Consider the following 26,338-nt stretch of genomic DNA (forward strand, 5'->3'; position numbering starts at 1 on the left):
ATTTTGACTTTTTTTAAACACAGGACCTAAGGCTTCATTTCAGCTACTATAAAAACTGTCGAAACATCCATATGCCCAACTGGATCAGATGATGGTGATGAAAGGAACTGGGATATATAAACATGAAATAATGAGGCAACCAATCACTTAGAAATCATTTTAAATGTTTTAATGAGCCTCCCAGAACCAAACCATACACTAAAAACTCCCAGTCAAGAGTATTTAGGAGTTCAGGTTTGTCCTCCTTTTATCTGTTTGCCAATAAGCTAAACTGCAGACTACAAATTACCAGCTTTGCCTAATTTATAAGGTAAGCGTGAATGAAAAGCTTTTGCCTTGAAGCTAACTCTATCACTTCAGAAATGAACATCTGGGAAAACCCACTCAATTTTTAGGACCTTTCATCAAATATCAATTAAATCAGTGCATACCTATTTTTTTTTAAAAAGTCGTTAAGTTTTTTAGATTTAAAAAAAAAAGCTAGATTACTAGGAAGATTACTAGAACTGATCAGTAAACCAATTTTTCTACATATTATACACATTATCACAAAATAAGATTATTAAAACAGGTTAAAATTGGTGACTTAGAGACCAATGAACTACTAAGAAAAACTTCCCAAACTGAAGGGGTTACATGTTCCTCAAACTATTCACATATTAGTGGACTTTCCCCATCTCATACCTCTGCCTTTCTTAGAATTCTGACTCCTGTATGTCCATTTACCAATAAATGAATTGTGAACTAACCCACAATTTTTAATGCAAACTATGTACGTATGTTCCTCAAAACCTATCTATACTCATTTGTCTGTTGTTGTTGTTGCTGTTGTTAGATGCCGTCGAGTCGGTTCCAACTCATAGCAACCCTGCGCATAACAGAACAAAACACTGCCCAGTCCTGAGCCATCCTCACAACCATTGTTATGCTTGAGCTCATTGTTGCAGCCACTGTGTCAATCCACCTCGTTGAGGGTCTTCCTCTTCTCCACTGACCCTGTACTCTGCCAAGCATGATGTCCTTCTCCAGGGACTGATCCCTGCTGACAACATGTCCAAAGGACGTAAGACACAGTCTCACCATCCTTGCCTCTAAGGAGCATTCTGGCTGTACTTCTTCCAAGACAGATTTGTTCGTTCTTTTGGCAGTCCATGGTATATTCAATATTCTTCGCCAACACCACAATTCAAAGGTGTCAATTCTTTTTCAGTCTTCCTTATTTATTGTCCAGCTTTCGCATGCATACTATGCGATTGAAAATACTATGGCTTGGGTCAGGAACACCTTAGTCTTCGAGGTGACATCTTTGCTCTTCAACACTTTGAAGAGGTCCTTTGCAGCAGATTTACCCAATGCAATGCATCTTTTGATCTCTTGACTGCTGCTTCCACGGCTGTTGATTATGGATCCAAGTAAAATGAAATCCTTGACAACTTCGATCTTTTCTCCAGTTATCATGATGTTGCTCACTGGTCCAGTTGTGAGGATTTTTGTTTTCTTTATGTTGAGGTGCAATCCATACTGAAGGCTGTGGTCTTTGATCTTTATTAGAAAGTGCTTCAAGTCCTCTTCACTTCAAGGAAGTACGGTTGTGTCATCTGCATAACGCAGGTTGTTAATAAGTCTTCCTCCAATCCTGTTGCCCTCTTCTTCTTCATACAGTCCAGCTTCTCGGATTATTTTCTCAGCATACAGATTGGGTATGGTGAAAGAATACAACCCTGACACACACCTTTCCTGACCTTAAACCAATCAGTATCCCCTTGTTCTGTCCGAACAACTGCCTCTTGATCTATGCAAAGGTTCCTCATGAGCACAATTAAGTGTTCTGGAATTCCCGTTCTCCGCAGTGTTATCCATAATTTGTTATGATCCACACAGTAGAATGCCTTTGCATAATCAATAAAACACAGGTAAACATCCTTCTGCTATTCTCTGCTTTCAGCCAGGATCCATCTGACATCAGCATTGATATCCCTGGTTCCACATCCTCTTCTGAAACCGGCCTGAATTTCTGGCAGTTCCCTGTCAATATGCTGCTGCAGCCGTTTTTGAATGATCTTCAGCAAAATTTTGCTTGTGTGTGATATTACTGATATTATTCTATAATTTCCACATTCAGTTGGATCACCTTTCTTGAGTATAGGCATAAATATGGATCTCTTCCAGTCAGTTGGCCAGGAAGCTGTCTTCCATATTTCTTGGCATAGACAAGTGAGCACCTCCACCACTGCATCCATTTGTTGAAACATCTCCATTGATATTCCATCAATTCCTAGAGCCTTGTTTTTCACCAATGTCTTCAGAGCAGCTTGGACTTCTTCCTTCAGTACCATCGGTTCCTGATCATATGCCACCTCTCAAAATGGTTGAACATCGACTAATTCTTTTTGGTATAATGACTCTGTGTATTCCTTCCATTGTCTTTTGATGCTTCCTGCATCGTTTAATACTTTCCCCATAGAATCCTTCACTACTGCAATTCGAGGCTTGAATTTTTTCTTCAGTTCTTTCAGCTTGAGAAATGCCGAGCGTGTCCTTCACTTTTGGTTTTCCATCTCCAGCTCTTTCCACATGTTATTATAATAGTATACTTTGTCTTCTCGAGATGCCCTTTGAAATCTTCTGCTCAGTTCTTTTATTTCATCAATTCTTCCTTTTGCTTTAGCTGCTCGACACTCGAAAGCAAGTTTCAGAGTCTCCTCTGACATCCATTTGGTCTTTTCTTTCTTTCCTGTCTTTTCAATGACCTCTTGCTTTCTTCATGGATGATGTCCTTGATGTCATTCCACAACTCGTCTGGTCTTCGGTCACTAGTGTTCAATGCATCAAATCTATTCTTCAGATGGTCTCTAAATTCAGATGGGATATACTCAAGGTCATATTTTGGCTCTCGTGGACTTGCTCTGATTTTCTTCAGTGTCAACTTGAACATGCATATGAGCAACTGATGGTGTGTTCCACAGTTGGCCCCTGGCCTTGTTCTGACTAATGATATTGAGCTTTTCCATCGTCTCTTTCCACAGACAAGTTAAAGATGCCACATACTTATTAAAAAAAAAAAAAAAAGATGATTTAGACAGGCCTATAAAATAAAAGGAAACCATGATGGTGTAGTGCGTAAGTGCTACGGCTGCTAACCAAAAGGTGAGCAATTCGAATCCACCAGGCGCTCCTTGGAAATCCTATGGGGCAGTTCTACTCTGTCTTATAGGGTCACTACGAATTGGAATCGACTTGACAGCAATGGGTTTGGGTTTTTTTGGTTATATGTATATTATATATACACATACGAAAAAAGTCCATGTAAGAAGTTAGAAGATATTCCAAAGACTCATTAGAAAATTTAAAGTGTATGGGGGAGGGGTACAAAGGCCCAGAAATGGTAAGCATAAGAAAATTTAAAGAAAACAGTGTTAAGTCTCAATTCCTAGTATTCTTCAAAGGCATGACACGTGCACGTGTATCAGATGACTTGGAAACAGGCTGAACGAAGGGAAAGAACTCTTGAGATCGCTTCCAGGTCATAAATTCACTAGGGATCTAGGACAATCTTGTTAAATTAGTGGCTAATGTAATATTAAACTGCATAGTTAATGAGCCAGATCACTTGTATGGGCATAATTTTTCATCTTAGCATTACGAGAGACATATGTGAATGGGGAAAAAAATTCAACAATAACAAGGTGCTAAGAATTAAGCAAAAATAATTAAGCTATATAAAATAGCTTCTGGTTTTTTTTTTAAAGGAAATACTTAGTATCTACACTAAAGAGTAATCACTTTTGAAGCTACAGTCAAATGAAAGCAAAAGAGGTATGAAAAATTCTTGATAACTACAACTCAAAGCCCTCATGTATAATTATTCAAAGTCCTGGACAAACTCTGCATTCAGCTCAAACAACTACTGAGGGAGACAAAGTTAAACAGGACACCATGACTCGGTCCCCCCAGCTGATCTGTCACTGTAGGTACACATATCCAAAGTACTTTTTAAATACCTAGTTTAATTACTTTATCCTGCACCATTGCTTTCTTTTCCTTTTAGATATAAGAAGTAAAACGAGAGAAGAAATGACTGTAGTTATACCACCCAATCACAAAATATTTTGCTTACAAATCAAATTATAATTAGGACTTATTTTGTAGACTGCCTCATAAAAACTAACACTCTTTCACTTCTTCATTATTGCTTTATTTGTCAAGGGACAAAAGATCTAAGGAAAAAAAAAAAAGAACCGATTCACCAATTTGTTCTTTTTATATTTACTTTTATAACAAATGAACTTCCACTATTATCTTGCAATTAAGAATTTAACCCTTTCAGAGTCCTTACAGGAAAATTCTGAAACTCACCAAATCTTACATCCCAAACATATTATTTAATTGTACGCAATATTAAAAACCGAAAGAATTAGAAAAGTTTTCTTGTCGTAAAAAAGTAATCCCACCAAGAAATATATTCCATAAAACAAAATCCATCAAGAGATTGATGCATTTTCTAAAAGCACTCCTCTCCTCAGAATTGAAAAATTAGTATGCCATGTCATTCTAGCATAATACTCTGTATTAAAAAAAAAAAAAAAAAAAACTTTCGATGCCTTCACATTTGAAAGATGTGTGCCAAAGTGGCAAATGACTTTGTTTAAATCTACTATAGATGAGAAATTATGCAGACCAAATGTAAATAAAAAAACATCTATTACTATATACCTTGTCACATTTTCTAAGAGTTCATTAGTTTGACATTAGAGCTTTTAATACTTGGTTAGGTGATAAAAACCATGTACTCATTTCATTGTTGAAGCTTAAGCAAAAATTGTTTTAAATTAGACTTACATTTTCTGGTTCAACACCAATGTCTTCACAAAATTTCTCCATGCCTTCAGGACCTACAACATCATCAGTACCTGCAAATGAAATGCCATTTTACATCAGTCAAGTCCAACCATGTACACTGTACTGTGACAGCCTTATACTGTCAAAATACTTATTATCAAACTAAAATCAAGTAAAACTTAAAGGCCATAACTCCTTTTATTATCTTCTTGAGGTAAAAAATACATAACACTTGCTATTTAATCATTTTAAGTGTATAATTCAATGACATTATATTCACAATGTAGTGCAATAATCACCACTATTTATTTCCAAAACTTTTTCATCACCCCAAATAGAAACTCTGTACTTTTTAAGCAGCAACTTCCCATTTTTCACCCCCTCCCCCAGTACCTGATAATCTCTAATCTACTTCCTGTTTCTATGAAAGATTTAAGAAGAATCATACAATAGCTGTCCTTTTGTGTCAGGTTTATTTTACTTAGCATAATGTTTTCAAGGTTCATCCACGTTGTAGCATGTATCAGGACTTCATTTCTCTTTACGGCTGAGTAATGTTCCATTGTAGGTATGTACCACATTTTGTTTGTCCATTCATGTCAACAGGCACTTGAATTGTTTCCACTTTTTGGCTATTGTGAGTAATACTGCAATGAACATTGGTGTACAAGTATCTGTTTGAGTCCCTGTTTTCAGTTCTTTGAGTATATATCTAGGAGTGGAATTGCTGGTCATATGGTCAATTCTATGTTCAACTTTTTGAAGAACTGTCAAAATGTTTTCCACTGAGGCTGAACCATTTTTCATTCCCATCAGCAATGCATGAGGGTTCAAATTTTTCTCCACATCCTCCCTAACACTTGGTATTTTCCTTTTTTTTTTTTTTTAAATAATAGCCACCCTAGCGGGTGTGAAGTGTATCTCACTGTGGTTTTGAGTTGCATTTCCCTAATAACTAATGATGCTGAACATCTTTCCATGTGCTTATCAGCCATTTGTGTATCTTCGTTGGAGAAATATCTATTCAGGTCCTTTGTAGAGACCATAATTCCTTTCTGAAGAAAAAAATCCACACTTCAAGTATAAATGGAAAAATATTCCAGAATTTCAGTTATATTTTTTTAAGTATTCTATTCTGCTCATTTAAAGGAATACATAGGTATGTGCTTCAACCTCTGGACGTGGGATATACATCTTATCATTTATGCCCAAAACTAAGGCTACCTAAATTCAATTCCTGCTTTTTAAAGTGGATTAAAGCTCTATTTTTATTTTGGTAGTAATTTCAATACATACATTAATTTTTGGAAATATGGTCAGCAAAGAACCACATAATATTCTTTATAAAATTAGGAAATAACATAAATATTTCTTTTACATGGAAAAAATTCAAATAGTCTTTTTGTTCTTGATAAAGATAATAAACCCTGCTTCTTCCTGCTCTGGCTTTAGCTCTGTTTCTTCCTGAAAGAACTGTCGAAAAGTTTTGTCTCTGCTTTACCTCCCATTCATTCTTCACCCACTCTAATTTGGTTCGTTCCTATCTCTCCATTGAAACTCGTCTTGCCGAAGTCACCAATAGCTTCCTAATTGTCAAATCTATTAGACATGTTCAGTCCTTATTTTATTTGACCTCTCTGGGACATTTGAAAATTTGAAGCAAGTCTTTCTTCATAAAAATGTTTCCCCTCATGGCTTCTGGAAGCACCCTCTTTCATCTGGTTTTCCTATCTCTACTCTTTTGGCTTCTTAATGGGTCCCTTTCCTTCCTCCAACTCCTTAAATTTCATGTGCAGAGTTCCATCCTTAATCCTCTTCTAGTCCATTCTATATACTCTCCTAATGATATTTCAACCATACGCAAAGCTTCAGACACTACCCAGATCTCTTTCTAGTCCATATTTTCCCCCTTACTTTTGGACTGTCTACCACACATCACCACCTGGCTATCCCACTTGCCACCTCCTGTTCAACTGCCATAACTAAACTTATCTTCTGCTCCAAACCTACTACTGCATTTCACATGTTCAAACTCCACCTCACAAAAACTGAGTCAATCATTTCTCCATGCCAAGCCTGCATATCCTCCTGTAGTCCTAACTGGTGGTGCCACCAGAAATAAAAACCTAGAAGTCACCCTGGATTCTCCCTTCTCCAGCAATCCAACAGCTAGTCAATCATCAGGTGTGCTACCAACTTTACCTTCTAAATATTTCTTAACTGAGTCTTACATTTCTTGACTGCGTCAACAAATGTTTGCTGAATGAATATACATTAAAGAAATGCCTACTTACCTGTGGTTTTGCTCCACACACACATCCTAAGACATATCCAACACCATATTACTCTGTGGCCTCCGATGATCTTCCTCTCATTCCCTTCCACATCCTCTTCCCCATCTTACCTGGCTAACTCCCTCTGAAACCAGACAGTGTACCAGACAGGAAATCCTCCCAATCTCCCACCCCATCTGCAGAGGCTGGGTCAGGCATCCCTTCTCCATAACTCCACTAAATGCTAGGAACGGTTCTCTCGCATATAGCACACTGCCTTAAAATTTCCTCTAAGCTCCTAAAGTAAAAGAGCCAATGTCCTCCTACAACCTCAGCATACCATCTGGCAAGAGTAGTTGCTCAATAAAGGTTTACTGAATGAGTGAACAAATACTAGAATACAGAAATTACTCAACAATCTTCCCATAGCTTCTGGACCCAGCAAGTTGCCAAGTCCAGCAGAATCCACCTTGATACATTTACTCAACACATCCCTGGGACTACACATGGGGGTAGTTTCCAAGGGTACAAAACCAAAACCAAACCAAACCCAGTGCCGTCGAGTCAATTCCGACTCATAGCGACCCTACAGGACAGAGTAGAACTGGCCCATGGAGTTTCCAAGGAGCGCCTGGCGAATATGAACTGCCGACCTTTTGGTTAGCAGCCGTAGCACTTAACTGCTACACCACCAGGGTTTCCCCAAGGGTACAAAGATGAATAAAATATGGTCTCTGTCTGCCATGAGCTTACGGTCTCAGAAAGAGAGCTAATGCATACAAGTGATAATAGCACTATAAAAGCATGTATAAGGTAGCTGTTCACCTGAAAAGCTTGTTTGAAAGTCTTATGTCACATCTCTGCTTCAAACCCTTTAATTATATATTAGATATATAATGGCTCCCCTAAAGTCACCCAACTCATGCCCTTCCTCATAATCTAGCCAAAGCCATTAAAAAAAAAAATTCCTTTTAATCACAAGTGTGTTATATAAAGTGCTTTGTTTTATATATTCAAATATAAATATATACATATATGTATAGGTAGTCTAGGATTTCTTTTTCCCCTTTTATCTTCTTGGACTTTTTTCCTGTTTATTCCTATTTTTCTTAACCTGATTCTTTTTTTTAGGGAGAAATAAAATTTTTTTTTTTTAATTTAGTCTAGTTTTTTTACTATATTAATGTATGAACATGATAAAAATTTTTCATTTAAAAGTAGAAGTAAATAAATGTTTTGGAAAGCGAATGTTCCCCTCTAACTCATCCCCTACTTCCAAAGACAACTATTTATAAAGATCTTTAAGTATCCTTCCCCAAATATTCCATCTATAGAATCCCTAAATATGGAATATATATATATTTACTTAGGGTTTCTAAGTTTGTCCAGGTAATGCTCTTTGGTTTTACAGGTATACAATCACTTTTAATCATTTCATTTTCATGCAATGATCATCTTTGTCTCCTGCTTTCCAATATTTACGCCCCTTATTTCTTTCTCTTGTCTAACAGCAATGGCAACAAGAGGAGTGAGAATGGGCACCCTCATCTCATTCCTCACTCAAATGAGAATGCATTTAGCACTTCATCATTTGTTATGTCGCTAGCTTTGGGTCTGACAGTGCACACAGCCACACGTGCATAGGCAAGTATATCACCCGAGCAATACAATAATATAGTCTCATTGCAAATAATTCTAAAATACAGAAGGTGTAGGGTAAAATAAACAGTAAAACGGAAGAAAACCCTCCTTCTCCCTTTTCTTACCAGTTACGCATGTATTTTCCCTGATCTTTTTTGCTATGTATATATGTATATGCAAATATATAATGAAAGGCAGTTTATTTGTTTACACACATGGGTTCATCCTGAACCTATAACTCTATACCTTGTTTTTTCACTTAAGGTATTGACTAATCTTCCAGTGAGAGCGCCTATACATCTACTTTATTCTTTTTAATTGATACATTTTACATTACTGTATGCACATATACATGTGTATACATGCATGTACCTGCATGTACCATGGTTCTTTTCCCCATTCCACTACTATAAGGTATTTAAATTGTGATATTAAAAAGTAATTACTCTGATAAGGAAATATCCAATTATTCCTATTCTGCTAAGAGGTTTTGTTTGTTTTTAAAATCAGGAACAGACAGCTTTTTGCTATCTACTGATATAACTCACTGGATGTGGTTGCATAGAGCTGGAGAAAAAAAGTTACTTTATCATTTTTTTTTGATTCTTCTGTAGTTGGTTTCTAGCCTTCCTGATTTAATAAGGCTCTTTCTCTACACCCTATACTTGAGCATACCAAACCACGTGGCTTCCTCATGCCTTTGCCCACAGCTTGGTTGTCTCCCAGCTTGCTCTTCCCTCTCGCACTCTCTAACCTGGCTACTGCCTCCCTTTTCTTACAATATCCATTGTAAGATGCTTCTTGATTTATATGTGAGTTTGCCATGCCAGATAATGAACTCTGAGCATAGTGACTCTGTTGTCTACATTCCAGAGCCTGGCACATAGTGAGCGCTCAAGAAAGGTTTACTGAAATACACTTTGCAGTGGTAACATTAAGTTATCCATTTTTTTTCCTTCTTCCAAATTCTGTACAATGATGTTATTATATTATGTATACAAACACCCATGTGTGTTCGTAGAGTATGATTTGCAATGGCATTGCTCTACCAAAAGTAATATTTCATTCTCAAAATGGTAAAATATAGCTTGCTTATAAAGCTTATTTAAAAGTTACCCATAATCCCTCCACCTAACACAACTTTTTCTTTTTTTTTCATTACCTTTTCCACGCACACATTTAGATCTAGTTGTACTATACCGTTTGTTTGGATTTTGATTGTATTTACATTAAATTGATTCCCTTGCAAAATTCAGACAATAAACTTTGTCAAGCAAGATAACAAATACGCCACTAGGTAACACAAAGTATTAGTCCCTAAAGTCCAAAATCAGGTCCTTCCTCACAAGCTAGCCAAAGCAAATACTTTTTCCTCATGCCCATTATTTTCCTTTTAACCACAAATGTGCTAAACAAAATGCTTTGTTTTATACATTCAAATATAAATATATACATGTGTGTGCACTCCAGAATGTTTGCATGCTCGAATGTGCTAAGAGAAGGCTGCAGAGGAGGCTGTAGTTAACTGGTCAGACAGAAGCTGGAGCTTGAGGGAGACAGTTTTGCAAAACAAAACACAACAAATTTACCTAAAATAATAAGCTATGGAAAGTCCAGGATGACAAGGTACTGGAGCTACACTTGGAAACACAGCTATACCGACATCTACCATCTTAAGCAGAAGCCCCTAACTAAACATGTTTAACCTTTTCATGGTGGCCCACGAACCTCACACTAAAGTTTCCAGAATTACATTGTACTGCGTCACTGAAGCAAATGGGCCCCCACATTGTCTCCTGTGGTAGTCTTTTAATACCTTTTCCCTCACTGTCTATTTTGTCACCTTTTGTAACTGTCCATGCCTAACTCCAGCACCTGTTCCTGGTCCCTAATCTGATTGTGGGAAACCAAGGAACAATTCTGTTATATAACTGAATCCAAAAGAAAGAGTAAGGACCTACAGCCATGGCTTGTGGAACTCTTACCACCTATGAATATGAGCTTTAGCGCAGTAACTCTGTGAAATCAATTTTGGCACCTACGTGGCTGAATTCCTTACTCTTAAATATATTTCAGAAAGTGGGAATCATTAAATTATTTATGTAAAACTGATTATTTAATGCTAAGTGAAAAGAAATGGGATTCCACTTTCAGGTGGAAGTCTAAATGACACATCTGACTCTTGTCCTTTCTAAATCACAGAGAACTATAAGTGCCAAAAAGAAGTAAACCTATAACCACAGAGAACAGGAGGAAGAGCCCCCAAAGTAGGAAGTTTTATTTATTAAATTTCTGGGAGTCAGAATTTGAGTTGGCAGGGATTAAAAAAAAAAAAAAAAAAGGTGAGAGGCTGTATTTTAGAATGTGCTATGAGAAGGCTGCAAAGGAGGCCTGTAGTTAACTGGTCAGACAGAAGCTGGGGAAGAGCTGGGCTCAGGCAGCAGATGCCATGGAGAGCAGACAGCAGGAGAGAGAGGTGAAACTGAAAACCCTGGGAAAAACCAAAGCTCCATCCATCTGAAACCAGACCCCTACTCCCTCCTGCCCCCACTCCAGATTAAAGCATGGGCAGTCAACATTTATACTGAGCAAAGACCAGGTGGCTTTCTCCTAGGGAAGATGAACACACCGCAGCTACTGAGTGGGTGTTAAAGCCCTCCTCACTCTAGTATCTAGGGGGCCTGTGGCCTCACAGCCTACTCCCAAGGACTCATCCTATAGCACAACCTGTCAGTCGCCCTGGTTCTTCTCACATTTAGTTTTCCTGATTAATGCTGACCTACAAGTTTTGATTCATGTGGTTGGGATATTCAGAATGACAGCAGATACCAGTTGGGACCTTCAGTTATAACCAGTTTCAAGCCATTTTCCTTCCTGATGAAAATACACGAAAGTATGCACAAAAAGTGGGGAGGAGGAAAAAATGGGGAAAGCCAGACAAACTCCTTGCAGGTATGAATTACAAGGAACCAGCCAGCAGGGATCTTGAAGAACCTAAATCATGTGGCTTAATCTTTATTCCCAAAACGTCATCTTTTGCCCAAGAGGGTCAAACAAGTTGGAAAATTGTACCCTGCTGTCTTAAAAAACAAAAACTGTGGCTTATACTATGGAAAAACTTATGTTTGCTTACAGAGGAAGACACACACACACACATCAAAACAGCTGTTTTATGATCACAGAATTAAATGTATTTTTCTCTGTTTAGAATTTACTTTTTATAATATTATTACTGTAATAATAAATGTGAACCAATATAGAAAAGCAGAAGATCACCATAATCAAAGCGATAAGAATATGATAAACTCCTCATTCATTCAGCACCCGTTTACTAAACACCTGGTAAAGTGCCAACCACTTTTGCTAGGAAGTAGGAATACAAAACATCTTCAAGAGAAATACACTCTAATGAAGTAGACATGAAAACAAACTCTAATACTATATAAGTGTTTGTTCTAGTGTCCATGGCCTGTGAACAAAATCCAGTGCAAACTAGCTAAAGGAAGGATAGTTCATTAGAAAGACAGTGAGGTGGCTTACACAGCTCCAGAGAACTGCTGAATTAGGATAGCATCCTTTCAACCCCACCGCCAGAAAGGGAAGATGCTCTTCTCCCAACTTCAATCTGAAAGCCCCCAGAGATTTTGTCTCACTGGTCTGGCCTGGGTTACCTGCCAGCCCCTTGGACCAATCTCTGGGACCAAAGGGGCAAGGCTGTTATTAGAAGGGGGGTGGGGGGGAGAGCAAAATCAGGACACAGGGGTAATCCTAGTTTTGAGACTCAATAAGAAGGTACCAAAACAAGGTATAAACACTGTCCTGTGGGAGTACAATGAGGACTATTAAGTTAACTAAGGTGCTTAAGAAATACATGGCAGCTTATCAGACGGAAAAGTAAAGAAAAGTACTCCAGACAAAGGGACAGCAAGTTAGTTGTCCTTTTATCCTCTAGGTAGCAGAGATTTTAAAGCTGGGGGAGGGGACAGTGGATTATTAGGAATGATATGACCTGTTTTGTGTGTTTTATTAAAGGAAGATAACAGGAGGCACATGAAACCTGGTTGAGAATAGAGAGAGACGGACGGCAGGAAAATTGTTTCAAAGGGTGTGGAATACTCAAGTTCATATGTTGTGGAAGGGCCTGAAATAAGGAGGGGAAGAGAAAAGGTAAAAAGAGAAAAGAGCCTTTAGCTCAAACTTAGGTGAAAATTTTTCTTTCCTTTTTTTTTGTACACCACGCACAGCCACAATAACATCCAACCAACTATAATTAGGTTGCAAAAATGGGACAGAATTTAAGACATTTTAAATGACAAAACAAGCCTTCTCTGCCAAATATCAAAAGAGGCACTTAATTAAAAAAAAAAAATCCCATTGTGCTACGTACGGGTTCAAAACAGCAAAGCTTATTTTAACTTTAGTGCTTAAACCAAATAATCACTCATTATCGGCATTCTAAATAGGTTTCCTAGCAATCCAAAGTATTTTTCTTCCAAGTGCATTTCATCTTTTCAGTTTCCTTCTAGTGTTCCAAATTCTTTGGCTTAGCTTCTGGCTATAAATAGGACATTTGATGATTTGTTTCAACCATGCCCCCACCCTCTTCTCTTCCTTACACAGGGACACAAACACACATATATACACACACATGCACATACCAAACTCTAAAAGTACATATTCATTCATTCTTTAATCTCCTCTAAGGTACTCCTTGATTTTCATAAAAATCGGTCTTGGATGATATAAATGAGTAAAAAAAAACCTACCTGCATATTCATAGAACCACTCTAAGCATCGCTTGCTTGAAAAGGCTTCTTCTTCAGTCTTTATTCTAGTTGAATCATATTTTCTATACATGCTAGAAATGGAGAAGGCAGTTTTGTTATTTAAAATACAGGTACTGAGTCCTTTTAAGTAGCAGATAATTCTTATTCTTTTACTTATACCAGACATCTATTCAATCACCATTTTAAGTATAAACATTTTATTTCCTGCATTTGGAAGTCTCTGCTTTTATAACTACAGTTTTTAAAAACAGTCACACCTAATATAGAATTAAATGGTAAGCACTTAACATGAGTTATTCTCTGATTAACAAATGATCAGTAAGAACTGAACAGAACAGGTATTTGAAGTACTCCCTTCTACTTCACTAGCCCGAACAAATATGGCCCTAGAGGCATTGCTCATGCCTCTCCATTAAGCTCTCCTGGCTTCTGTGTCTTACGTGTCAGGCTGGACACAGAGCACAGTCTATGGAAGAGCTTGTCAATACTGGATAACTGAGGAGCACATTAAGCAAATGAAAAGAAACATCAAATCATGCCTAACCTTCTAGGAAAAAAATAAAGCCAGCTGTAAGGTTGACGAGAGAAAGCCCCTTGGAGGGTTTCTTGATTAGTAAAACCTTAAAAACCTAAGGGAAGAGAAGTACAGAGAAGTCCTGGCTTCTGCCATTCTCTTGAAATTTCGGCACAAGCTGGAGAAGTGACTCAGCAAGCAGAGCCACTCCTCCTGCCACACTGATCTCCTGCAGAAATTCCTTATTTCATGGTAACCAGGGCTGACGACCAAGGTATTGTTCACATGGGGAGGGGAGAGGAGGCATTATCTTTAAAATGTGATTAAAAAAAAAAAACTTGTTGCCATTGAGTTGATTCCAACTCATAGCAACCCTATAGAACAGAGTAGAACTGCCCCACAGGGTTTCCAAGGAGCCGCTAGTGGATTTGAATTGCTGACCTTCGGGTTAGCAGCCACAGGTCTTAACCACTGTGCAACCAGGGCTCCAAAATGATGATAAGCATATAAAAATTATGAGCATACACATTTTATATCCCTTATTTATATATGTAAGATCCCTGAATGGCGTAAATGGCTTGCACTTGACTACTAACCTAAAGGTTGGCAGTTTGAATCCACCCAGCTGCACTGCGGAAAGTCTGCCGATTGCTTCTGTAAAGATTATAGCCAAGAAAACCCTATATAGCATTTCTACTCTGTAACACATGGGGTCACCATGAGTCAGAATTGACTTGATGGCAATGGGTTGTTGGGTTTTTATTTACATACGTATAAACTGCCTATATTGTTATCCCACCTATATTGTTACGCATATAAATATTTATGAGTATGGTTTTTACTTACATAAATTAAAATACAGTGTATAGGATATAAGAATATAAAAATCATATGTAATTTTTTTTAAGGAGCATTTTTTCATGACCTAAACATTCACCAGAATATCTGCATAAACCTCTGATTGGAGGTCCTGGGTTTTAAGACCAAAAAAGATCACAGTTACAGGGTGCTGAGGTATTGACATTGCAAGCCATCAGTTTTGTATTTCTCCTATAGAAAGTACCATACCAAAACCAAAACCAAACCCACTGCCGTCGAGTCCATTCCAACTCATAGCGGCCCTACAGGACAGAGCAGAACTGCCCCATAGAGTTTCCAAGGAGCGCCTGGCAGATTTGAACTGCCGACCTCTTGGTTAGCAGCCAAAGCACTTAACCACTACGCCACCAGGGTTTCCTACTGGCTGGAAATGAAGACGAGTATGGTCCCAAGCATTCAGATACACTCTAATCCTGGCACACACACGCCCTTCTCAGCTCACAGTCTAATTGGTCAATAATCTGCAGACTTACATGTGACACTGAAAAATCTGAATTACTTAAAAATAATCTACATAAAAAAGGACGAAGACCATACAATGGAGTACTATTCAACAATAGAAGGTAACAAAATACTTACACATACTACTGTACTAATGAACCTCAAAATCATTATGCTAAGTGAAAGAAGCCCAAGACCACACAAATGGCAATAAAAAGAAATGAAATACTGATACATACTACTATATGAATGAACCTCAAAATCATTATGCTTAGTGAAAGAAGACCCTGTACATGAAATGTTCAGAAAAAGCAAATCTACAGAGACAGATAGTGGTTGCCTGGGATGGGAACAGGGATTGAATGTAAATGTAAACGGGCACCAGAAATCTAATTAGAGTGATGGCGATATTCTAAAACTGATTTGTGATGGTTGGCAAATTTAACGAAAATCACTGAATCATACACCTAAAATGCGTAAACTTTGTGATGTATAAATAAAGTCATATGGGGAAAAAAAAAAGACCAAGAATGATAGCTCAGAAAATGTTATGGCTCTCCATCCCTTATATGACTACTGAAATGCTACCAATTAGGGTACCTCATCCTTTTGCAACTCAATGGCCAGTTTTTAAATTGGCTTCACATACTAAACTGCAGTGAAAAAACAGTAAATGCTATAAAGTCACAAAATGCTATGTGATGATTAGCATTTAACAATTCCCTGATGATAACATCTATACCAAAGTGGCCTATCATCTGCTATCTTCTAAATTAGGAGGCCTGGTGGTACAATGGTTAAGAGCTAGAGCTGCTAACCAAAAGGTCAGCAGTTCAAATCCACCAGCAGCTCCTTGGAAACCCTACGGGGCAGTTCTGCTGTCCTTTAGGATCGCTATGAGTTGGAATTGGCTCGATGGCAATGGGCTTGGTTTTTTTTTTTTTTTTTTTATCTCCTAACTTGTGTATGTCTTCTTTTAGCTAGTATTTTCTATTCATTTGAGATGTAAACAGCAATGCTATTTTCATATTCTGCCCCTTCTGTCCCTCCAACTGAGTTGTGGCACATGAAGTATCACAGCAAGAAACAGAAAAATCTCATCCAATCCCCTGGATCTACAGGTGCGGAAATTCAGACCCATTAGTGAAGTGACCTGCAGAGCCAGAAGGGGAAAGGTAGAATAAGGCAGAAAAGATTTAACTGCAACGTTTGCTCATTGACAAAATCAGTGTGAAACAACAGAGAGGCCTAAAACAAACAAATTCAATCTTTGGAGTTACCAAAGTTAACAGTTCACTTGTCTGACAGAGAAGTGGTTTAAACGGTCTTTTTTTTTTCTTCAAGTTTTCTAACAAATTCTCACCCATTAGAATAAATGTCAGCACAGCTGATACTCCATGCAGGCTTACAGCGTTCAGTACAGGAAGCTCTCTCCAACCATTTGGCCCAGGTCCCTTACAAGGGCAATTACAGAACTCCCCGTGGCTGTATTAGTGAGTGAGACACTCTTAAAGAACAGATACTAATCCTGTGGTCCTCAACAGGTACAGATGACAAAACTTTAAAATGAAAGAAAGAAACTCTATACCAGTGTTGGCGGATCAGTGGACTAAGGCAGAATTTTAATTTCTAAGAACTCCAATTAGCTAATTTGTTTTTTATGCTTTATAAACCTAGACATAAAATTAAAAAAAAAGAAACCCAAACCCATTGCCACTGAGTCAATTCTGACTCATAGCAACCCTACAGGACACAGCAGAATTGCCCCATACGGTTTTCAAAGAGCCACTGGTAGATTCGAACTGCTGACCTTTTAGTCAGCAGCCAAGCTCTTAACCTCTGCACCACCAGGGTTCCTAGGCATAAAATAAGTATCATTAAGTAATTACACTTTGAAAGATCATCTGGCAGAACCAAAACAGTATTCAAGTTAGCATACGCAGACTTAGAAGACCCATAATGGACTGGGTAGAAACCTGCATCTTCGATGTGTATGCCAATGATTTTGATCGACTGTCTCTACAACATACCTATCATGCCTACTTTTCTTGGCAGACAAATCATCTCCAGAAGCAGGTCTTCTCTTTTTCCTTGGTGGCATCACTTTACTAAAGCAGTCCGAAGAACTGCAAGACCGCAGACTTCCTATAAAACAAATAGCCAAAGAGCACAAAATTAAGGTAATACACATTAAAACACTTCCAAAGAATATTATCACTAAGTTACAAACATACATGGCTTTGTATTACAAAGGGTTTTGAGATTATCTGTAAATTCTATAAAGTGAGAAAATGGTTTTCGGGTCCTCTTTGAGAAAAAGTTATAGTCAAGAAACAAACCTAAAAATGGCACAAGTTAATACTTTCTCCTCAAAATCATCCCAGAAATCGAAGTTCAATTTAGTCTTCAAAAATACTAATATAAATCATCTAAGCTTTCAGCTACTCCTACGTATCAATGTTCTTTCAAAAGGAATTGCAGTGGTATCTCATTTCTGTATTTCTGGCACTGGCCGGCTAAACTAGTAACCATGAGTCAAAAATACACACAAGCAAAGTAGTCCCAACACTCTTAAGCTTTAAAGGATATGTGATAAAAAACAGGATTTGGATTTTTGAAAACAGAAGTCTGACGTGACCTTGAACAAAATTTCCATAATACTTCTTTCTGCCGCTTGAAGAAGATTCTGCTACTTTCAGTCAGGGTTTTCAGAAGCGTAACTTTCATTTGGTAAAAGATACTAAACTGTAATAACAGACAAGGGTAACATCAAACACTTTTGGAGAGGTTTTTGTGCAGCAGGTCCTGTTCTGAACCCTTGCATGTATTCATTTAACCTCATAACAAGGCTCTGAAAAAAAGAATCATCATTATTGCCTTTTCCTGATGAGAAGATGGAGGCAGAAAGGCTAGATAAGTGGCTAAACAGGGATTCAAACCCAGTCTTTCGCTTCAGACTCCCTTAAACCATTATATATTACAAAACAATTATATAGGCATTATAATGCCCCATCTGTAGTATCTACCTCTCAGGATTTTTATGAGGAAAAAACAACCATTTAATAAGTGCTTGAGTGCCAAGCATTGTACTTAGAACACTGGGGATACAAAGGAACATGCTCCCAGTGTCATAATGGAAGTACCTATACTATGCTCATGCTTGTCCACCATGTCCATTCAATCCCCACAACAACCCTGATGCAGGTATTGCTATTCCCCTCATTTTTACTAATGAGGAAACTGAAGCAGAGAGAGATTAAGTAACAGCTGGAAAGCAGTACATGAAGCCAAGGTTCAAACCCAAGCAGGCCAGAAGCAAAGCCCAAGCTCTCAGCCCCTGTCTGCTGTTGAATCTCTACAAGCTGAGGCTATAAAAGGGTGCATACACTGAAAACTGGGTTCTGGGTACACCGAAAACCAGAAACTAAGGACAGAGCCCTATAAAGCATCAATACTCAAGGGGCTGAGAAAAAGGTAAAAACCAGGGCCAGGAGAAAACCTAGGAGAATGTGATGTCCTAGAAGCCAAGGAGGAGAGAGTGTTTCCAGGAGGGAGTGGTTAACTGCAGCAAATGAGGCACAGAGGTCAACTAAGGTAAGGAGTTGAGGCCCATGCTGGATTTAGCAACCAAGTGCATCAGTGGGGGTGGAAGCCAGACTGCAGGGAGCTGGGGATGGATGTGAAGTGAGGAAGCGGACACAGTCAATGTACACAGCTCATTCAAGAAACCAGCTCTAAAGGGAGGGAGAGAGTTGTAAGTGGCTAGTTGCCACTGCCTGGGAAGAGCAATGATGAGAACTGGAACCCAAATCCCAATTCCTTATTTAGCACTCTACCACTGTACCAAATTCCCAGGGAGATGTGCTTCAGGAAAATACCAGTCAAAAGTACCATCTCGGTTATTAACCAGGACTATATACGGTTGCTATGAGTCAGAATCTGTTTGACAGCAATGGTTGGGTTTTTTTTTTTTTAAGTGGTGCAACTGGTTAATGCACTTGGCTGCTAATCAAAAGGTTGGACGGTTTAAGTCCATTAATGGTGCCTAGGAAGAAAGGCCTGGTGATCTACTTCTGAAAAATCAGCCATTAAAATCCTATGAAGCACAGTTTTACTCTGACACACATGGCTGCACCATGAGTCAAAATCGAATCCAGCACAACTGTACTTTTTTTACAGCCTAAATCAGCCTTCTGCTTGGTGCCCAATACTAGAAAACTCCTAAGTTCAAAGATCCTGCTGACCCCTTTAGCACAGAGCTAGACTCCAAAAAGGCCTAAACAGATGACTCTCAGCCACCTTATCTCAGGGCCCAGCCTGATCCTGTCCTTCTAAGGGTGGGAGTAGAGGGTTCTGTAGGGACACACGGCACACCTACACCTCCCTTCCCACTGTATTAGAGAGAACTGAGGGGAGAAAGAAAGAGTCAGAGAAAGTGCTGCCCCCCAGCACGCACAATTCATTTGTCTTCCTTGTACAATATCGTTGTTAGGTGCTGACCAGTCAGTTCCGACTCACAGCAATCCCATCCACGTACAACAAAATGAAACACTGCCTGGTCCTGCACCATCCTCACTATCATTGCTCTGTTTCAGCACATTGTTGCAGCCACTGTGTCATTCCGCCTCACTGAGGGTCCTCCTCTTTTTTGCGGGCCCTCCACTTTACCAAGGATGATGTTCCTCTCCAGGGACTGGACCCTTTCTGATAACATGTCCAAAGTATGGGAGACGAAGTCTCGCTATTCTGGCTGTACTTCTTCCAAGACAGATCTGTTTGTACTTGTGGCAGTCTATGGTATACACAATATTCTTCACTACCACCATAATTCAAAGGCATCAATTCTTCTTCGATGTTTCCTATTCATTGTCCGGCTTTTGCATGCATATGGGGTGATTGAAAATGCGGCTTGGTCAGGTGAGCCTTAGCCCTCAAGGTGACTCTTCTGCTTTTTAACACTTTAAAGAGGTCTTCTGCAGTACATTTGCCCAAGGCAAGAAATACATCTTTGAAATCCCTGACAACTTCAATATTTCCTGTTTATCATGATGCTGCTTATTGGTCCAAGTGAGGATTTTTGTTTTCTTTATGTTGAGGTGTAATCCACACTGAAGGCTGAAGTCTTTGATCTTCATCAGTAAGTGCTTCAAGTCCTCTTCACTTTTAGCAAGCAAGGTTGTGTCATGTGCACAGCACAGGTTGTTAATGAGTCTTTCTCCGATTCTGATGACCCATTCTTCCTCATATAGTCCAGATTCTTGGGTTTGCTCAGCATACAGATGGAATATGTATGGTGAAAGGATACAGCCCTGACGCACACCTTTCTTGACTTTAAACCATGCCGTATCCCCTTGTTCTGTTCGAACAACTGCCTCTTCATCTATGTGCAGTTTCTGCATGAATACAATTAAGTATTCTGGAATTTCCATTTTTCACGTTATTCATAATTTGCATAGGCAATAAAAGACAGGTAAACGCCCTTCTGGTATTCTCTGCTTTCAGTCATGATCCATCTGACATCAGCAATGCTACCCTCATTCTACATCCTCTTCTGAATCTGTCTTAAATTTCTGGCAGTTCCCTGGGAATGTACTGCTAAAACCATTTTTTAATTTCTTTACCGTAACTTTACTTGCATGTGATATTAATGCTATTGTCCAGTAATTTCCACATTCTGTTGGATCACCTTTCTTTGGAATGGGCTCAAATACAGATCTCTTCCAATCAGTTGGCCAGGTAGCTGTTTTCCAAATATCTTGGCAAAGACGAGTGAGCGCTTCCAGCATTTCATCTATTTGTTGAAACATCTCAGTCGACATTCTGTCAATTCCTGAAGGTTTGTTTTTCACCAATGTCCTCAGTGCAGCTTGGACTTTTTCCTTCAGTACCATCAGTTCTTGATCATATGTGACTTCCTGAAATGGTTTAATGTCAACCAGTTCTTTTTGGTACAGTGGCTGTGTATTCCTTCCATCTTCTTTTGTTTTTTCCTGTCATTCAATTTTTTGTCCACAGGATCCTGCAATATTGCAACTTGAGGCTTGAATTTTTACTTCAGTTCTTTCAGGTTGAGAAACGTCGAGCATGTTCTTCCCTTTTGGTTTTCTAACTCCAGGTCTTTGCACATTTCATTATAATACCTTACTTTTTCTTCTCTAGCTGCCTTTTGAAATCTTCTGTTCAGCTCTTTTACTTCATCATTTCTTCCATTTGCTTTAGCTACTCTATGTCCAAGAACAAATTTCAGAGTCTCTTCTGACATCCATTTTGGTCTTTTCTTTCTTTCCTGTCTTTTTAATGACCTTTTGCTTTCTTCATTTACGATGGCCTTGATGTCATTCCACGACTCGCCTAGTCTTCGATCATTAGTGTTCAAATGTGTCAAATTTATTCTTAACGTAGTCTCTAGATTTAGATGGGATATACTCAAGGTCGTACCTTGGCTGTCGTGGACTTGCTCTAATTTTCTTCACCTTCAACTTGAACTTGTATATGAGCAAGTGGCCTTTTCCTCAGTCAGCACCCAGGCCTTGTTCTGACTGATGGTACTGAGCTTTTCCACCGTTTCCTTCCACAGATGCAGTCAATTTGATTCCTGTGTATTCCACCTGATGAGATCCATGTGTACAGTCACCTTTTATGTTGGCGAAAAAAGGTATTTCTTATGAATAAGTCATTAGTCTTGTAATCTCCCACATTGTTTCTATCACCGAGGCCATTACCTTCCAACTACCGATTCTTCTGTGTCCAACTTTTGCATTCCAATCACCAGTAATCATCACCACATCTTGACTGCACGTCTGATCAATTTCAAACTGCAGAAGTTGGTAAAAATCTTCAATTTCTTCATCTTTGGCATAAGTGGTTGGTTCATAAATTCGAATAATAGTCATATTAACTGGTCTTCCTGGTAGGCGTATGGATATTATCCTATCACTAACAGTGTTGTACTTCAGGATAGATCTTCAAATGCTCACTTTGACCATGAATGCAACCCCATTCCTCTTCAATCTGTCATTTCCAGGGCAGCACACCATATGTTGTTGGATTCACATGGCCAATACCAGTCCATTTCAGCACATTAATGCCTAGGATATCAATCTTCAAGTATTCCATTTTCGGCAACTTCCAGTTTTCCTAGATTCATACTTAGTACATTCCATGCTCCGATTATTAATGGATATTTGTAGCCGTTTCTTCTCATTCTGAGTCTTGCCACATCAGCAAATCAAAGTCCCAAAAGCTTGACTTTGAGGAGGCAGTGGTTTCTCAGTAGTATTTTGAGTGCCTTCCAACCTGAGGGAAACCCTGGTGTTGTAGTGGTTAAGTACTATGACTGCTAACCAAGAGGTCAGCAGTTCGAATCCGCTAGGCGCTCCTTGGAAACTCTGTGGGGCAGTTCTACTCTGACCTATAGAGTCGCTATGAGTCGGAATCGACTCGACAGCAGTGGGTTCCAACCTGAAGGGCTCATCCTCTGGCACTATATCACAGAAGGTTCTGCTGCAATCCATACGGTTTTCACTGCCCAATTTTTTAGAAGTAGATTGCCAGGTTCCTTCTTCCCAGTCTGTCTTGGTTTGGAAGCTCCACTGAAACCTGTCTACCATGGGTGACCCTGCTGGTTTGTGAAATACCAGTGTTATAGCTTTCAGCATCACAACACCATGCAAGCTCCCACAGTATGACAAACTGACAGACAGGTACAAGTCACCTTGTACAAATGGTAGCTCTCTTTACAAACAACACTAAAACACAGAAAAAGGTCCAGAGTTGCACTGTGCCAACATACAAGAAAAAGATCTATTAATGCCTTGAGGTGGGGCTTGCAGAGCAAAAATGCATGCCCTGCCTAGTTATAAAGCTTGCCACACTGCTCAGAAATGAAAAAGTCAACTCCATCTCAAATCTCAACAGTTGTTTTTCTTGTGTATGTGTGAAGGAAAAGCACTTTGTTTCAATAATGGCCGTGGTTTGGTTCTGAGCATTTGGTCTGCCGGTAACCACTGCCTTTCACGAGTGCTTGCAGAACATAGCAACAAAGGCACCCGTCTCTGCAGCCACAGGGCATCACATGCTAGAAGTAACACTGTTTACAATAACGTCTTCACCAATAAGGCTAATTCACTAGCTCCTCTACTACCTGCTGCTTCACAGAAACACTAAGTGTTTCTACTGAATCCTACTTTTCAAGAGAGCATGCTTTTGGTAAACATACAAATAGGAGTTAACCTACTTTTTTAACTTTCCATTATGCTTTTTTTTTTTCTCATTGATAAATGCTTTCTGCTAAAAGTTTTGCAAATCATTTCTTCTTGCTTCTGATAGAATTTATTTACATTTGAGACCCAAGCCATCCCAAATTTGACATTTTATTCTTTCATTTACTCAAAATGCTTACTTTGTAGCTGAGGGCCATGCGTTTCTTTAAATATCTCCACTCTAATCACTAGCAAGCGACTCTCATGGGGCCACTTTTCACCGTGTCTAGTCACTTACGTTCATTACAGTTCAGGTACTCACCGACTCACAAGAAGAATGCATCCAACTCATAACGCAATGAAATTATAAAGGACTTTAGATTATGGCCCAAAACAACACAACATAGTTCTGCAGGTAGAATCTTAGACCCATGAAGGAAAAACGCGAAGTCACAACTACTATAGTCACCTTGGCTACTGAATACCTAGATGCTAGGTTCATTAAGGCAGAAGACATGGCTAATATCCCAACTCTCCCTGCTAAGTCCTGCCAGACAAATGGCCAAGGAACATCCTGGCCAAATGAACACTTTATTAAAAGTTAGAATACCTGCTCCTGATACGACCTAAATTCCTACTCTGATGAACTGGGCATTATAGCATATGAAATTCACATACCCCTCTCACCCTGTGGCAGGTAATAGAGCAAGGTCTCTTACATGACCATGATGCAGTAAAACCATGAAATACATAAGCATGTAGCTGTGTAATACCAAGAATTTCCTCATGTGGTGGCAGGCAAGCCCCTGAGTGGTGACAAGGCCCCACCCCTGGCCGTACTGTATAAAAGTTAACAAGTCTGTGGCTCTGAGCCTCACTGAGCTTCCATTTTCCAGGTACTCCTTGGGAGGAGCAGGGGACTACTGGGGAGGTGTATCCACCTACATGCCTGTTACCATTATCTCATATTCATCCTCTACACTGCAATTCTCAGCGATCTTTGAACCCAGACAGACCAGCCCCTTGTCATCTGCCGTAGCTCAGCCCCTTGGATTCAATACCTATACTCGAAGGCAAATCTAGAAAGCCCATACCCACATTCCCTTGAGCACTCCCTTGGTTCTACCCTGGCTTCCTGCATGGGCTGGCAGGCTCTTCTGGCAGCAACTTCTGGTTGCCTCCTAACATCTGTTCTCTTCTTCCTCAACAGTACAGAATCTCAACTTTTATCTGTATAAACAGCTTTCCACCTTAAGAGCATATTTCCCTGTCTCCCCTGCAGCCTAACGGAACCATATAACTAAGCCCTAGCCAAAAATATTTAAGCAGAAATGTTGTTAACGGTTTGTGCTCAACTACTAGTCTGAATATTGATCGTTCAAACCCACCCAGAGGAGTCACTGAAGAAAGGCCTGGTAATCTGCTCCATGAAGAGCACAGCCAAGAAGACACTATGCAACAGTTCTACTCTGTAACAGGTGGGGCTGTCGTGAGTCAGAATCAACTCGATGGCAACAGGCTTGTGTTTTTGGGGGGGTCGTAAGGTACTTTCAGGTCACTCCCTCTTAAAAGGGAAGAGCCCCACCATTCTTCTACAGCTACAGCCCCCTCCTCCACCCTGCTGCCTGTAACGCGGCTGCAGCTTCACAGTAACCTTCACAGTAACCTTCACGGTAATCTAAGACCATAACCACAGTGGCCGCACCCTAGCGAGAGTGGGGTGGAGCCCAAGTTTCCAGCAATTTTGTCGAGTTGCCAAATCCTGCCTTGGGTTACCTACCTCTAGGCTTTTTTATGAGAAAAGTCAAATAATTTGGGGTTTTCTGTTATATGGAGCCAAACCTGATCCTAACATAGCTCCTAAGCAAGAGACTCCTCCAGGACAATCAAGCCATGAACAAGACTGAAACTGAAAAAAGAAGTGAACCAAGGAGAAGGGCTAAAAGTGAGGAAATACAGGACGATGGTTTTCTGATTATACTCCCTTTGTTCATTCCTCTAAAGGTTTGTGCCCTCCCCTGTAATGACCCTATTTTGTATCTTTACGGAAACCCTTTTCCCCTTAGTCTACGTATGACAGAGAAGCCTTAATGAATTCCTTTACAGCAGTGGTTCTTAACTTTGCTTTAGGGACCTCTCTGAGTACTTGATAAAAGCTCTGAATCCTCTCCTTCTGAGAAACAGTCAACCTTGCCCCTGACATTTTGCATACAGTTGTGGGGAGGGGGGAAGGGCAGCTGGTTGTAGACCCCCTGAAGGCCATCAATAGATCTCTAGACGCAGACATGTGCAACAAACAGTAATTTGAGGTTAGAGGGGAATACTGGGGAGGAAGGGCAGAGTTAAAGATAATCATGTCAACGACAAGGCAGATACTCAAAACATTGGTTTTCTTTCCAGCAATCTTTTAAACCAAAAGACCTCCTTCACTATCAACAAATGCTTTAGATAATGACACAATCACGACAGTAGTGAAAGGTTTTAGGCTACATAAAAATATTTTTTTTTACTGTACTTTAGATGAAGGTTTACAGAGCAAATTAGTTTCTCATTAAACAATCAATATACATACTGCTTTGTGACACTGGCTGCCGACCCCACGACATGTCAACACCCTCCCCTTCTTGACCTTGGGTTCCCCATTACCAGCTTTCCTGTCCCCTCCTGCCTTCTTGTCCTTGCCCCTGGGCTGGTGTGCCCATTTAGTCTCATTTTGAAAAATACATTTTTTAATGTTGAGAAAAAGTTTACTTTAAATGGTAA

The 26,338-nt window shown here is 39.4% G+C and overlaps 1 protein-coding gene across 8 annotated transcripts in view; it reads right to left on the reverse strand.

Annotated features, from left to right (window-relative positions):
• The window catches only part of DCUN1D4 (defective in cullin neddylation 1 domain containing 4), a 113,118-nt gene that overhangs the window by 37,622 nt on the left and 49,158 nt on the right, over nucleotides 1-26,338 (reverse strand). For all 8 annotated transcript variants that reach the window (XM_064285823.1, XM_064285822.1, XM_064285827.1 and 5 more), the window contains exons 4-6: nucleotides 17,405-17,519; nucleotides 13,520-13,611; nucleotides 4,840-4,910 (exon numbers count right to left, since the gene is read on the reverse strand). In XM_064285823.1, the coding sequence (XP_064141893.1) occupies nucleotides 4,840-4,910; nucleotides 13,520-13,611; nucleotides 17,405-17,519 (278 nt within the window). The remainder of the gene's footprint in view (nucleotides 1-4,839; nucleotides 4,911-13,519; nucleotides 13,612-17,404; nucleotides 17,520-26,338) is intronic.

Source organism: Loxodonta africana, chromosome 5 (genome assembly GCF_030014295.1).
Source record: "Loxodonta africana isolate mLoxAfr1 chromosome 5, mLoxAfr1.hap2, whole genome shotgun sequence".
Taxonomy (NCBI): Eukaryota; Metazoa; Chordata; class Mammalia; order Proboscidea; family Elephantidae; genus Loxodonta; species Loxodonta africana.